The sequence below is a fragment of the Caenorhabditis remanei genome, chromosome IV, assembly GCF_010183535.1.
Source record: "Caenorhabditis remanei strain PX506 chromosome IV, whole genome shotgun sequence".
Taxonomy (NCBI): Eukaryota; Metazoa; Nematoda; class Chromadorea; order Rhabditida; family Rhabditidae; genus Caenorhabditis; species Caenorhabditis remanei.
Genome location: NC_071331.1, coordinates 7584063 through 7599557, shown reverse-complemented (window position 1 = coordinate 7599557; position 15495 = coordinate 7584063). Strand labels below are relative to the sequence as shown.

The 15495-nt window shown below is 37.6% G+C and overlaps 2 protein-coding genes across 2 annotated transcripts; both read right to left on the bottom strand.

Moving 5' to 3' along the window:
• Positions 1-343: 343 nt before the first annotated feature.
• GCK72_012752 (uncharacterized protein) lies at positions 344-3073 on the bottom strand (the record flags this gene model as incomplete). Its single annotated transcript, XM_053729372.1, has 3 exons — positions 344-393; positions 1742-2275; positions 3049-3073. The coding sequence occupies 3 exons, from the start codon at positions 3071-3073 to the stop codon at positions 344-346; spliced, it is 609 nt and encodes a 202-aa protein (XP_053584144.1).
• Positions 3074-5694: 2621 nt separating this feature from the next.
• Positions 5695-14319, bottom strand: GCK72_012751 (uncharacterized protein; the record flags this gene model as incomplete). The annotated part of the gene is made up of 8 exons (XM_053729371.1): positions 5695-6176; positions 6225-6454; positions 6656-6768; positions 6828-7048; positions 12982-13365; positions 13414-13860; positions 13918-14035; positions 14095-14319. The coding sequence occupies 8 exons, from the start codon at positions 14317-14319 to the stop codon at positions 5695-5697; spliced, it is 2220 nt and encodes a 739-aa protein (XP_053584143.1).
• Positions 14320-15495: the final 1176 nt, after the last annotated feature.

The following is a 15495-nucleotide window of genomic DNA, read 5'->3' as shown; positions in this document are numbered from 1 at the left end:
TATAAGGATAACGGTCACGAAGATATTGAACTCATTTGAACTCATCTTTTCACGTACCTCGAGTGCGTATATAAAATAAATAAATAAATAAATAAAAATGTCAATTTTGCTTTATTTTCAACATTCATTTCGTAAAAATTTGCATGAAAAAATGATTAGAAACGTCAAAATTAAATTTCTTCATACGAAAGAATGGCCACGTTCGTCTTGCGAGATTCTCGCAATGTCCAGCAAGAAATTATGCGGGAATGAAAAATAAATTAAACGTGCTGGAATATGCTGTAACTGAACTTTTGCTGAACTGAACTTTGCTGAACTATGGTGAACGAGAATATGCTGAACTTTAGGCTGGACAAAACGAGACAGAACAAAACGAGGCGATGCTGGATTCAGCTGGAATTCTCGCAAAGGGCTGTAACTGATTCTCGCGAGACGATACTCTAGTAGAAACTTATATTTATTTTAAACTACTCACGTAATATCCAGGCAGTTAGCCGACGAAAACGGCAGTTAGCCGACGATTTCGGCGCGGCTGCCATATACATATATACATATGGCAGCCGCGCCGAAATCGTCGGCTAACTGCCGTTTTCGTCGGCTAACTGCCGTTTTCGTCGGCTAACTGCCGTTTCGGTAGTTTCCTATCCTGGGAGGAATTCGCCATGTAGCTGCCGTTTACATGCCGTTTACACGCCGATACCGCGCTGCTTAGGTGCCAAATATTTCAAACATTTTGAAAGTCGGTAGTTTATTTAAGCGATTTAAAAGTGGAAGACGACGTTTTGTGACAATTTGTGTGGCCTGAGTTCAAACATTCGTTGGCTACTTTTCACTTTTTTCTCTCCAATCTCTTAACTAACTGGAATTGATTTCATGTGCGCTAAATTTGAAATACTGATATGTGTCTGTATCATTTCTTCATGAAAGAACAAAAGTGGCCGTTTTCCGAGAACTTCGACTCTTAGATTGTCCTCAGGTCATGTATTTAATCGTGCCGTGAGAGCAAGCCACCTTAGTGATGACTCTGGCAAATTTCAGATCAGATTTCAAATTCGTGTCGTGGATATAATATATCAAAATATTATCAAAAAGCAGCAGCCGACATTTCACGATTTCCGCGCGCCACTATGTTTAACGTGGTGCCACTTCGATGCCCACCAAGCCGCCACAAGGGCGCCGTTTAGTTGCCAAACGCCACTTAGATGCCGGATACTCCCCGACTTGACCTTATTTGCCGTTTCGATCCCAATTCGGTGCCACACCGGCTAACTGCCATTTACCTCGGCTAACTGCCATTTTTCACGGCTAACTGCCGTTTCCAGCGGCTAACTCCCGAAACTCGTGGCTAACTCCCAGATAGGTGCCACCCACGCGCCAAAAATTACGTGAGTATGTTTCCTTCGCGTTGCGTTTTTCAGAATCACGCTGTCTATTCTATCGAAACGAGCCAGAACATATCAAAAAACTTTTAAAATTGTTTTTTGATAACTGTAAAGGATTCGAAATAAGAATTGTCAAAATGTTCATGTATATAGATGAATATCAAAACTTTATTTCAGAAATTCGAAAAAGAGACAAATTGACAAAAAACAGAATAACAAAGCACTCCACAGGAAACCAAAAAAAAACAGACAGGTAAAACAAAATTGATACACAAAAATGCAGAAATTACAAAAAAAGAAAACAGTTAAAGAGTTGAAATCTTCAATATCGTAAAAATCAGGGAAAAAAAAACACATACACATGAATAGAGAAACGAGAAGAGATTGATCATTAGTAGATCCTGGCCAAACGTAGAAGTAAATAGATTCCATTCTATGGGATTCTCCAAATCTGATTGTTGCTGTTCTTCCGTCGGCTCTTGTTATATCAAATTCGGCGGCAATCTTCTCCCACGAATACTGTTGTTTTACGTTTCCCAAAACCCGGAATGTTCTTTTTGTCTCATGAGAAACTTGAACAGCGTTGAGCCCTTCTAGAAGGATATCCTTGTTGACATTGCCGTCGGATGTTCTCACGTGCAAATATTCCAGTCGAGGATTAAACATTTTCTTCATCCACAACTTGAAGAAGCGGTTCAGGTCTCTGACGTAGAGTGTCACGTCATGAAGTTCCAATGCGTTAGCGTTTGTAACCAACAAATCATTAAGAGAAAATGTCTTGAATGGTTTGTACGGATGCTGATTCAAAACCAACGAGTCCAAGTTCCATTTGAGAATTTCTCGGAGATGATTGGGGTTTTGAAAGCGATGGGAAACATTGACTGCAGACGATACTGACAAAACAGTTCTCAAAATTACTAGAAGTTTTTTTCTTTTTCAAGTGAGTCTTCGTAAGAAAGAATGTAGAACCTCCGCCCGCTTGAAACAATGACTTCATCAATTTTTGGAAGCTTTGCGAGGAGAGGGAGAGTATCCCATTAGAACGAGGTAAGGAAGACGGAGAAGAGGCAAACCCGTCGTCATGTCGGTATAAGGAGAGGTAATACAAATGAGTAGGAATCAATGAATAAGGAATCTGTGTCTGGTACAGTGGGGAGAGACGGCGACGAACGTCAAATCGGTGACGGCAAATCGATGAACCAGAAATAGATAGTGACACGATAAGAAGACATACCGCGCGACCTGGACGCGTCTGGAGGGTCCTCTACGAAAAATAAACATCTTGTTAGGCATACTTGCAAACCGGGCCGAAATGGTCTCGTAACCGGCTTGTAACTCGCGTCAAAATGAATATTATGAGCTGAAAAAGATACCAAAATGTAGATCTCGAGAGTTCTATGTCTGTGTCCTACTACGGGCCGGATGGCTATTCGTTAATATGTCGCGGGCCTGGAAAAAGTGCCAAAAAACGCGACGAGTTTGGGCATTTCGGTGGCCTAGAAATTCGCGACTTCGGCCATGTTGACATTTTCGAAGTGAAATTTCTAGAATGTTCTACGGCCACACAGAAATGCCGAAACTGTTTCGTTCTCAGCGGGGATTGAACTGAATTGAAAAATTCTTTCGGTATGAGAATGAACTCAGAGAAATGAAGTAATTAACTTACAGCCGAAGTCAAATTTCTGGGCCATAACGCCAATTTTCCAATTTTCACCGGCCACCGAAATGCCGAAACTCGCCGGTGATCGCTTTCAGCGGGTTTCAGACCGATTTTTAAAATTCTTTCGATATGAAAATGAACTCACAGGTACACATACATTATTCTATGAAAATATCACAGTTGATCTTAGTGAACCTTTAATTTAATGTTCTTGTCGGAATCTGAGTCTCGGTTTCACCATGGAAACATAATTGGCTCGGATAAATTATTTTCGATTCCTAATTTCCTTTCCGTGTAGAACGGAATCGGCTGGTCTTCTGATCCGTATGGAACCATCTTTATTCTCCTTCACCAGTATATCCCATTCATTGAATCGGACAGGAGCTTCATTCCTTTAATGAACACCGTAGTGAACCGGATGCCTGACATTTGTCAGTTCTGTCAACGTGAAACTCATGTCATAAAAAGATTGTTGGTCAATATTGGTTCTAGTTGGAATCATATCCGAAATGTAGAGGTGAAAAACAGAGAAGCCCTTACTCAGACCTGAAAAAAACTGGAACAAATTTATAAACTAGATAATGAGAATTGACAAAACAAAATCCAAATAAGAACATAAGGTAGACCTATGACGCTATCTGTCATTCCTTGGAGTCAGTCACACATATCCCAAAATGGTAACAGGACGTTTAAAACGAGACAATTGGAAACCGAGACATTTGAACATTGAAATGCCTCGGTTTCAGACTCATATAAAAACACTTACATGGAATGTACTTTGATTGCCCCCCCCCTAAAGTACCGATTTTTTTGGCTCATTTGATGAGTTTTGCGAAGAAAATATGAACCGCAGAGGGTTTTTCTGTGACGTGACCCGGTTTTTGAAAAATTGAGATTTTTCAAAAAAAAAAAATTTTTCGAAAATTTTTGAAAATCATTTTTTTTCACTGTTTAGAAGTGATATTCTAAAAAAGGGATTATAATGTATATGTAGCAAAATTTTTTTTTTCGATTTTTCATAAGGGGGGACCCCATGAAATTTCGTCAGGAAATGAAAAAAAAGTTTTTCTAAAAACGACCCAAAACTGTTTTTTCGTTTTTAGAAAAACTTTTTTTTTTCATTTCCTGACGAAATTTCATGGGGTCCCCCCTTATGAAAAATCGAAAAAAAAATTTGTTTAAAAATAGCCCAAAACTGAGTTTTTTGAACAAAAACACGTTTAAAAACATGTTCTCCTAGTTTCAACTCTTTTCTATCAGTTTTGAAGAAGTTATGAGTGCTTGAAAGATCAAAATATCAAAAATTAATGATTTTCGAAGACATTTTCTGAATAGGAAAGTTGACAGGACGACACAAAAACTCTTAAATAAAAAACAATACATCATCAAAATACAAAATCTTAACTAGTTACCCTTAATATGAATGTCCTATTAGAGATCTGACCATTTATCTTTCACACCCTTTTTCACTGTTGAAAAAAACCTTTAAATTGAAATTTCTCTCGTAAATGAATTCGAACACCTAGAAATATTTGCATATAAATTATGTACATCTTTTGTACTTTCTACCCTGAACGGGAAAAAAATGAATTATTTCGTTAAATTTTTTTAGAACGATTTGAAATTTTTGAAATTTTGAGTTGGAGTCAGTTTTTTAAAAATTTGCCATTTACAAAAAGTTTTTTTTCACAACATTTATTTTTTTTCTGAAAGTTCTTGAAATTTGCTACATATACATTATAATCCCTTTTTTAGAATATCACTTCTAAACAGTGAAAAAAAATGATTTTCAAAAATTTTCGAAAAAAATTTTTTTTTTCGAAAAATCTCAATTTTTCAAAAACCGGGTCACGTCACAGAAAAACCCTCTGCGGTTCATATTTTCTTCGCAAAACTCATCAAATGAGCCAAAAAAATCGGTACTTTAGGGGGGGCAATCAAAGTACATTCCATGTTACTGTAACTGAAATTTTTTTTGTCCACCAAAACGTTCTCGTCACTTTTTCTGCGTCATTTTGATGTAAATTAATATTTGATCTAATCATTCCACTATTGCATTTTATGGTGTGATTACGGTAACTCTACTCATCAATAAGAATCTTTGTGAGATGGCACGAAAGGAAAATATTCGAATAGAACGAACAAAAGCCGACAACTGCAGCGGAAAAAACAAAACGGAAAAAGGAAACTCCTCAAGTTGTAGTAGAGCAACAGATAAAAAATGTCAAAGGTTATGGATTGCGTTCAATCTGAAGATGATTTTTGAATTTTTTAGTGAACAAAGTTTCGTGAATAATTCAGCCGGTTTCAGGAATCAATAAAAATGAATAAATATCAGGAAACACTGATAAGAGCTCTATTCGGTCTAGCAAAATCTATTTTCTTTTAGTTACCGTTTTAGGCAAGCACGGGTTCAACAGCTAAAAGATCTTATGAGATTATCAGTTTGAGTAGCGAACGCTAAGACCTTTCAGAGCATTTTGAAACAATAAACATTTTTTGAAGAAGATGTCTAAATTATTACTTTATTTGTATAAATGGAGTGAAACTTGGAGGGAATGCTACAAATCAGTTCTCCAAGATATTATTAATACAAATGTTATGACAGAAACGGGTGATAATTAGGAGAGGTAACTATGGGGGAAGATCTGCTCAACAATTGGAATAAATAATCATATCACTTGCTGCATTTCGAAGATTTCTTTCCGAGGATTTCATAGAAGGGATCGTGGTTTTGGGGCACTTAGCACTTTTCAGCTTATACTGTCTCATAATTTCTTGTCTCTGCATCTCCGAAAGCTTCATCCAATTATGCATCCTCATGAACATCTCTTGTCCTTTACTTGCACAGTCATTCCAGTCTCTTGGATAATTGATAGCCGGTCCCATAGTTCTTCTATTTCTTCCCACTATTGTAGAGGCGAACCATTCTTGTGTGGCTTGAGATTCCACTAACCACTCCTTTATTTCAGCGGAAACTCGTTTAGTGTCAACGAAGTCGACTGGTTTATTGAGGATTTCAGTGACCATTTGATGAGTGAATGCAGGAGGGGACGGAGGTGATGAAGAGGATTCAGAAGATGTGTCTGATCTGAGCGAAGCTGGACGTTTTCTGGAAATCTTCTTCGGTGGTTCTGAAGTAATAAGTATGAGGTTGACATCCTCTAAATACAGTAACCTACCATCTATGTCTACAAATATTTTCATATCCTTTGAAACTTGAACAGCTTTATTCACTTTCCCGGCACTTCTGATTCCGTATAGATCCATCGCCATAATCTGATTCCTCTCATCTTTTAACATTCCCAACCAGTTATACATCTTGACAAAATACTCTTTCCCACTCTTCAATGTACCATACAGTCCTGGATAGTTGAGCAAATAATTGAAGCGATCCAATCTCGAATATCTTCTGTTATCTTTATGGGATTGATTTCAGAAGGAATCGGTTTGCTGAGCATTTCGATGGCTCGTTCGACAGTCATTGAAGGGGAATGTTGTGGAGGAGTGGATGAAGAAGCGATTCGTGGTTGGGACGGATTCGGAAAATTCTCCAGTGTCTCTGAAAATAAGTACAAGTTGTATGGAAGTTCTGAAACTGAATTCTCTAAACTTGCCCTTCAAACTCCTCTTCTGCATCATTCCTGTACATTTTTGTGGTTTGTGGTGGAGTCCGTCGAATCTGATGGTCTCTATATCAGATACTATTTGATGCTCCCTTTCGTTCTGGAAAAAATAATTATATGAAGCCTCTGAATTTTAAAAGAAACGTTTAGAAGACTCACCGAAAACGCGAAATGAATCGGGAGCTCTCTTGAACCATACGGAGTCTTCTTCATCTCGAATCTATCCTCCTTAATCACAATATCCCATTCATTGAATCCAACTCCTCGGACAAATCGAGAATTTCCATCCGTATCGATTGGATATTTGATAGTGGTGAGTTGTGTCAATGTGTAGTTCATTCCATCGGGAGATTGTTGGTTGTTTCGGATTGGAATTATATCTGAAAGATGGACGATAATGTGGGTGGGAAAAGAGAGGAAATACGATCAAAAATGGGAAAAACGAAAAATTAAAAAATGAGAGTTCTCTTGTAGTGGATGTGAAACGGTAGATCAAATATTTACGCGCTTTTCTTTTTGATCTGAACTGAAATACTCCGAGAAGATTTCTGACAAGGCAGGTGTAAAGTATTTCAGAAATGTAGAAATCTGTTTTAGAACTAACTTTTAAAGGAGAGTTTTTATTAGAGAATGATAAGAAAAGGGTTGTTATTGAAATCCCGAAATGAAACAAAAGAAGGAGGCGAGGAGAAACAGAAAAACAAAAGGGTTTTAGAAATCAACTCCCATATAAGGTCACTTGAAAGAAGTGACTAACAAAATAAGCGTAGCGTTTAGAAAATCGAGAAATTACGAAATGTGGTACCTCCAATTTTTCGGATCGTTCATACCTTGGCTCAAGGATTTCTCTAGATCCATCCAAATTTGTCATAGGAAAAATAGTTTTTTTTTCCGTTTTTCGCCGTTTTTTCCGGTAAATGAATCGAGGGAAAAAACTTTTTCTCCGGACGTGAATAACCCCATTACAGGTAATTCTCTCAACCATTTTACTAACAATAAAATACCGTTCACAGTTTGAACGTTTTTGAAACAGAAATCCGCTGTTCCAATAGGAGTGTATGAAATTTGGAAAAGTAAACGGGATTGATATGCGTGTGGAAGAATACGCTAAACAAGTTCCTAAAATTTGAATCTATTTTTCAACGTATACAGTCAGAAAATCACTGCTCCAATAGGATTGTACCAGTCGGTTAACGCAGCCTAACGGCTGCTAAACCTCCTTTTCTTCTCCACCCTTCTGGGTGTTTCAGCGCCTGCGGCGCTTTTCAAATGGTTCAGACTATCGAGGTTTCATAATTTTTCCTACTCCTGGATCGTATAAATTTTTCACTTGTTATTAGTTTTTGTAGGCTAAGCAGCCCGTTATGATAGAAACCAATTAAAGCACCTCTGCTTTACTGATAAGATTTCGACAAACTTTCTCAATGACTTATCTTTCCTGTGGAATATGAAGCGATTTTTTTCTTCACAAATATTCTTAAGGAAACATAGACAGCAGAGTTGAGCGGAATTCCGCCTTCCGCCACTTTTTTCATTCCGCTTTCCGCTTTCCGTCGAAATGTTTTTATTCCGCTTTCCGCCTTCCGCCTTCCGCTATTTCAAGAGCTTTTCCGCCTTGCGCCTAGAGGATATCAGCTTGAAAAATTTATTCGCAGACTCCAATTTGCTGCTATTTTTGAGGTTTTTTTTGCAGCAAAGCTATCAGTTTTTGCCGAAGAAAAAAACAAAATTTTACCCAAATTTAACCATTTTAAGGGCTTTTTGCAACAAAATAAGGCCAAATCGTCTTCTTAAAAACGACATTGTATTCCGCCTTCCGCCTTTTTGCATTTTTTTCATTCCGCTTTCCGCCAAGAAATTTGTTGCTTCCGTCTTTGGCTTTCCGCCGATTTTTATTAAATTCCGCCTTCCGCTTGCCGCTTTCCGCCCAAAAAATTTCATTCCGCTTTCGTCTTTCGCCTTCCGGCAAAAATGTTTCTTCCGCCTTCCGCCAAAAATGTTTCTTCCGCCTTCCGCTTTCCGCTTTCCGCCAATTTTTTAAAATTCCGCCTTCCGCTTGCCGCTTTCCGCCCAAAAAATGTTTACTTCGCTTTCCGCCTTCCGGCAAAAATGTTTCTTCCGCCTTCCGCTTTCCGCTTTCCGCCAATTTTTTAAAATTCCGCCTTCCGCTTGCCGCTTTCCGCCCAAAAAATGTTTACTTCGCTTTCCGCCTTCCGCCAAAATAGTTTCTTCCGCCTTTCGCTTTCCGCTTTCCGCCGATTTTTTTAAAATTCCGCCTTCTGTTTTCCGTTTTCCGCCCAAAAATGTTTACTCCGTTTTCCGCCTTCTGCCTTCCGCCATTTCAAAAACCGCATTCCGCTCAACTCGGATAGACAGATCAATTAGAATTTCGTCCTTCACGATCAGTGTTGAACGGAATGAAGAAAGTGGCGGAAAGCGGAAGTCAGAATTCCGGTCAACTCTGTTCAAGATGCAAGAACCAATCATATCCCACTATCATCTTCTAATATTACTAACCAATCAGAAATTATTTACTTCTGATCCTCACAGACTTCATCTGTGTCAAGAAGTTTCTAGAATTTTCTCGGAATTTCGAAAGGATGAAAATCACCTTCGGCAAGTTAGATTCCTTGCTAACAAATCAGTTGAATATTATCTAACCTACACTTCAACATGACTCGTCTCGTCCACATCTGGTTGTTCATAGCAAAAACAGTTTGCAGAATAGATCTGACCCAAGATTCGTAGAACAACTTTCCAAAACCATACGAAAATGTGAAGAAATGAATTCATTTGAAGAATGGAAAAGTTCTATAACTATTTTTCCCGTGAACTCCTCTTTCCCTGTTTCGGAAATGAAAGCCACTGAAAGGCTTGAAAACCACGTTTTTTCACGTAGTGACCTATTTTCGAACTATTTGAACTAAAAAAATAGACGGGCATCATCCGGGGAAAATTTCCAAACGATCTGTGTAAGTTTCATTAAAAACGGTTCAGTACAGAGGGCGCTAGAGTCGGCGACATACGGACAGACGGACAGATCTGCTGAATATTATTAGTAAAGATAAAGTTTCGAAAATGTCAGACTCACTACGTGATATCTTATCTTTTCAGTTCGATTCTGTTGATTAAATTATAGGTCTTAAAAAAAATGGAAACGCAGGAACATAACGTATCCGATCTAGAGTGTCGCCTCGCAAGACACCTTGTCCCGCGAGTAGCGAGAGTTCATGCGAGTCCCGCGGGAATTCGGTCTCGGTTCGTCTCGGTTCGTCTCGCATTTGGTTTGTCTCGATTCGCAAATTATTCGAAAAGTTCATTTCTCGCAAATTACTCGCAAAGTTCGCAAGACAAAACGAACTGTTCGTATGTCACGCGTTGATCATTCCTACCGTTGATTTTCTGAAAATAAACATTTGGTATTTAAAATCGTGAACTTTTTCTACTCTCATTTCCATTTATTTTTCTTAAATGTTAATTTTTTTATTATTGGTAGAAATGATCAACGCGTGACATGCGAACAGTTTGCTTTGTCTTGCGAACTTTGCGAGTAATTTTCGGGAAATGAACTTTTCGAATAATTTGCGAATCGAGACAAACCGAATGCGAGACGAACCGGGACGAACCGAGTCGAGCCGAAACCGGGAAATCGGGAATTTTGCGAGTTTCGTCTCGCGAGCTTCATGAGCTTGCTTCATAGTCAGACGCACTCATCACTCGACCACGAATCGCTGGCCGAAAGTTATCTTTAGGTGCCGTGATATTTGGGACGAAACACAGCTAAATTTGGGTGAAAAATTGAGTGAATCACATGTATTAACTTTGGATTTTCAGACCAGAATATCTGGATTCTGGAGGCCATTCAGTAATTTTTGAAAACTGATTTCCCATTAAAATTCGATTGTCTTTCAATTCTGCTAGGTCTCGTTTCTGAACTCCACGGTCAGTTTAGATCATTCCCTAGTGAGGAACTGTCTCCTAGTCTCCGAAAAAGAACTGCAAGGAAATGTTTGATCTACCACCACAAAAAATTATTTGAGAAAGGGGGTCTAAAATTTCATGAGATCAAAACGAAAAATGAATAAATAAGTGTTATCTTGTTGTGGATGTGAAACGGTAGGTCAAAATTCGTGCATTATTTTGAATGCAATATCTTTGATTCACAGGATTTTAAGATCTCAGGAAACTATCATGATAAGGATTTATGATAACTGGATGTTTCACATTGACGACAGTTTCATTTTTCAGTTTCATGTATATACCAAGATTATTTTAGTAATTGGAAAACATAGTACGATCGACGGATCAAATTGACAGTAAATAATGGAGATTTTATAAGTAAACTTTCAGAAACGGTTATAAGATTGAAGTGGCTGACAATGTAAAGATAAGAAATCATGAAATTTAGAACATTTTGGTGGGAAGTAACAGGTGATAATGATTACCTTGGAAGAGGGGAAAACACAGAGAAGACCTATGTATAAACTAGATAATGCGAATAGACAGAATTTTCAGTTTGAAGAAAACACAAATGAGATCATGAGGTAGACCTATGATGTTAACTCTCACTCTCTGCAATTAATCACACCTATCCCAAAACGGTAATATGTAGGACGTTTCGAAACTAGACAATTGTAAACCGAGACTGTTTGAAACCATACAAAATTCAAGTCAATTTAAAGCTTGTCGTAGAACAAATAAATGTTGAATGTGAGCATTGAAATGTCTCGGTTTCAGCCTTATATAAAAAGGCCTATTGAAACTGAAATTTGTTTCGTCCCCAATGCGTTCTTGTTACAATTTCTGGTTCGTTTTGATGTATTTTAAAATTTAAATATGAACAAAAGTTTTCGAAAAATGGAGAACACAGTGAGCATGATCTAGGCCCAATGAGAAACTGGTAACGTGTGCAATCTGCTTTGCGTTAGCACCATCTAGAGGGCCCTTAGAAACGAATTCGAGTTTGGAGAGGAGAGGAGTTGCTTCAAAACATCTCTAAGGAGTTAAGTAGGTTGGCCATTGAGACTATTCAAGGGACTGCCGTCTGACTAAAAATAAAATAATGCGGGTTCTCATATTGTAGTAGAGAAACAGTAGCTAAAAATGTGAGAAATCGATGACACAGTTCGATCTGAAAGTCATCAAGATTATTTTTGTATTCAGAAAATAGTGTTTAAAAAAAGAATATTTCAACCTGTTTCAGAAATCCATTAAAAGAGAAGTATTTCAGGAGACACTGAGAGAATTATCTTACTATTAGCGCACTCTTTTTCCGATTTTTTGAATGATTGGAAAATTAGGTATTCTTCGAAAAAAAGTGTGTTCGACATTTTTTATCTGTGATCGGATCGATTTGAAATCAGTTATGACAAAAAAACCAATAGCGGTACCGTACGTATGAAACAAATTTGGGGTGAGAATTTGGAGTGAGTACGTTCAGAAAAGATGAGTCCAAGAAACATAAGTAATGAAACAGAAAAGTGATCTATCGATGGGAGATGGGAGTACTAATTTGTATTCTCACTTTACGAATGAATTTTCTATGTATACCTCGCGGATTCATATTCTCTACAATATAAACATAATTTTCAGTCTTGGCTCATCAGTTGCACATCTTCTAGAACATGGCAAACGATACACGTGTTGCTTGCAATCCCTCTAACCATTCCTCTACTGCACTTCATGGTGGGACTACGGTACTCTACTCATCAATCCTCTGAGAGATTATACGAGTTACAGACGTACAGGAAAAACTCAGACAGAAAATACAGCAAAACGAAATAATGAAACTTCTCATGTTGTGGTAGAGAAACAGCAGATTATAAAAATGTCAAAGATTATGGAATTCGTTCTATCTGAAGATGATTTTTGAATTTGTTAGTCGACAAAGTTTCGTAAATATTTCAGCTGGTGTCAGGAAACAATTAGAGAAGAATGGTATTTTCTTCATACGAATTCTATTCTTTTCTAATTACCGATTTTAAGAAAGCACTGAGTTAAATCCAAACAGATGATTAGTTTGAGTAGCGAACACTAACACCTTTCATAGCATTTTGAAACAAGAACCAATTTGTGAAGAATAATTTATTATTTTATTTGTATAAATGGAGTGACAAGAGAAAAATCAGTTCCCCAAAAAATTATTAATAAAAATGTTATGAAAGAAACGGGTGATAATTAGGAGAGGCAATCAAGAAGAAAAAGGGAAGAACTGTTCAATGATTGGAATAAATAATCATATCACTTGTTGCATTTCGACAACTTCGTTTTGAGGATTTCATAGAGGTGATCGTGGTTTTGTGGCACTTATCACTTTTCAACTTATGCTGCCTCATAATTTGTTGTCTCTGCATCTCCGAAAGCTTCATCCAATTATGCATCCTCATGAACGTCTCTTGTCCTTTACTTGCGCAGTCATTCCAGTCCCTTGGATAATTGATAGCCGGTCCCATAGTTCTTCTATTTCTTCCCACTATTGTGGAGGCGAACCATTCTTGTGTGGCTTGAGATTCCACTAACCACTCCTTAATTTCAGCGGAAACTCGTTTAGTGTCAACGAAGTCGACCGGTTTGTTGAGGAGTTCAGTGATCATTTGATGAGTGAATGCAGTGGGGGACGAAGGTGATGAAGAGGATTCAGAAGATGTGTCTGATCTGACGGATGCTGGACGTTTTCTGGAGATCTTCTTTGGTGGCTCTGAAGTAATAAGTATGAGTTTGACATCCTCTAGATACAGTAACCTACCATCTATGTCTACGAAATTTTCCGAGTTTTCCGAAACTTGAACTGCTTTATTCACTTTCCCGATACTTCTGGTTCCATATAGATCCATCGACATAATCTGATTCCTCTCATCTTTTGACATTCCCAACGAATTATACATTTTGACAAAATACTCTTTCCCACTCTTCAATATACCATACAGTGCTGGATAGTTGAGCAAATAATTGAAGCGACTCCGACAAACATTCAGAATATTCGAAGCGAAGAATCCTTGAGAACACGAGTTACTTGTCATCCAATCCCTTATATCTTTTGTTATCTTCAAGGGGTCCACGTGGATTTCAAAAGGAATTGGTTTGCTGAGCATTTCGATGACTCGTTCGACAGACATGGGAGGAGAATGTTGCGGAGGAGTGGATGAAGAATCGATTGGCGATTGGATTGGTTTCCGTTTAGCTCGAATTGTTGCTGAAAATGAATACAAGTTAAATGAATTATCTGAAACTGGAGATTTTCTGAATTCACCTTTCTGAACTTCTGAGTTTCTCTTCTGATTCATTCCTGTACATTTTTGTAGTTTGTGGTGACGTCCGTTGAATCTGATGGTCTCTGCTCTAGATACTATTTGATGGTCGCTTTCGTTCTGGAAGGAATAATTCAGTGATGCTTCTGAATTTTAGAAGAAAACCTTAGGAGACTCACCGAAAACGCGAAATGAATCGGGAGCTCTCTTGAACCATACGGAGTCTTCTTCATCTCGAATCTATCCTCCTTAATCACAATATCCCATTCATTGAATCCAACTCCTCGGACAAATCGAGAATTTCCATCCGTATCGATTGGGTATTTGATAGTGGTGAGTTGTGTCAATGTGTAGTTCATTCCATCGGGAGATTGTTGGTTGTGGATGTTTTTGTTTGGAATCATATCTGAAAGAGGAAAATGTGGGTAAGAGAAAAGAGAGAATTCTGGCAAAAACGAAAAATTAAAAAATGAGAGTTCTCTTGTAGTGGATGTGAAACGGTAGGTCAAATATTTTACGCGCTTTTCTTCTTGATCTGAACTGAAGGACTCTGAGAAGGTTTCTGAATAAGCAGGTGTAAAGTTTTTCAAAAACATTGCAATCTGTTTCAGAACTAACTTTTAAAGAAGAGTTTTCATTAGAAAATTATTAATGTATAATAGTGCTTGATATAGAAATCCTGGAATGAAACAAAATACGGAGGCGAGGAAGAATAGAAAAATAGAAGATTTTAAAATTACACAAAAGGTTACATGAAAGAAGTGACTGACAAAATAATCTTAGGATTCAAGAAATGAAGAAATTACGAAATGTGGTACCTCCAATTCTTCGGATCGTTCATATCTTGGCTCTAGTATTTCTCAAGATCTCTTCAATTTTGCAGGAACATTTTGTTGCCTGTGACTTTTCTAGCCATTTCTTGATACCAACGATTACTGTTTTGGTGCACACATTATTAAGAGGGGGCAGTAATAGGTGTAATGTTTGAGAGGAGAAGAATGAGGATGAAAAAAAATTAGTGAAAGTGTCCAGTTCGGTAGAAAAATGTTTCTAGTTTTTTATAAAGCCACTGGTGAAACCCATTGATGATCAAAATACAATTTTATCAAGTTTCTGCATTGGTGCATTCATTTTTGTGCATTATACTCTAGTCAGTTAAACTTGTTGAACTTGGCTGTGCATTCACTATTGTAATAATCGTTTTCATTCTGGAGAGTCATTCTCGATGCATAGTGATTATATCGATATGTATGGATTTATTTTCTCTTCTGTTTAAAGGTGATTTAACTATAAGAGATCTCCTTACTCGTTGTTATCTCGAATGTGTTCTCTTTCAGCAACATATTCAATTTATTGTATTGAAACAAATATTGACTAATTTTATTGATAAATGTCTTATTTCCTTATTAGTAGATATTCGTTACATTAGTCAGATAAGTGGACCGAGAGAAACAGAGAGATAACCAAAGTGATGGAAGTTGGGGAGAACGAGAGCATAAAGAAAGAGGAGTGCTCACCAAAACAAAAAGTTACAGATAATACTCTCATGGAATGATATTTCTATTTTAATACGTGATCAT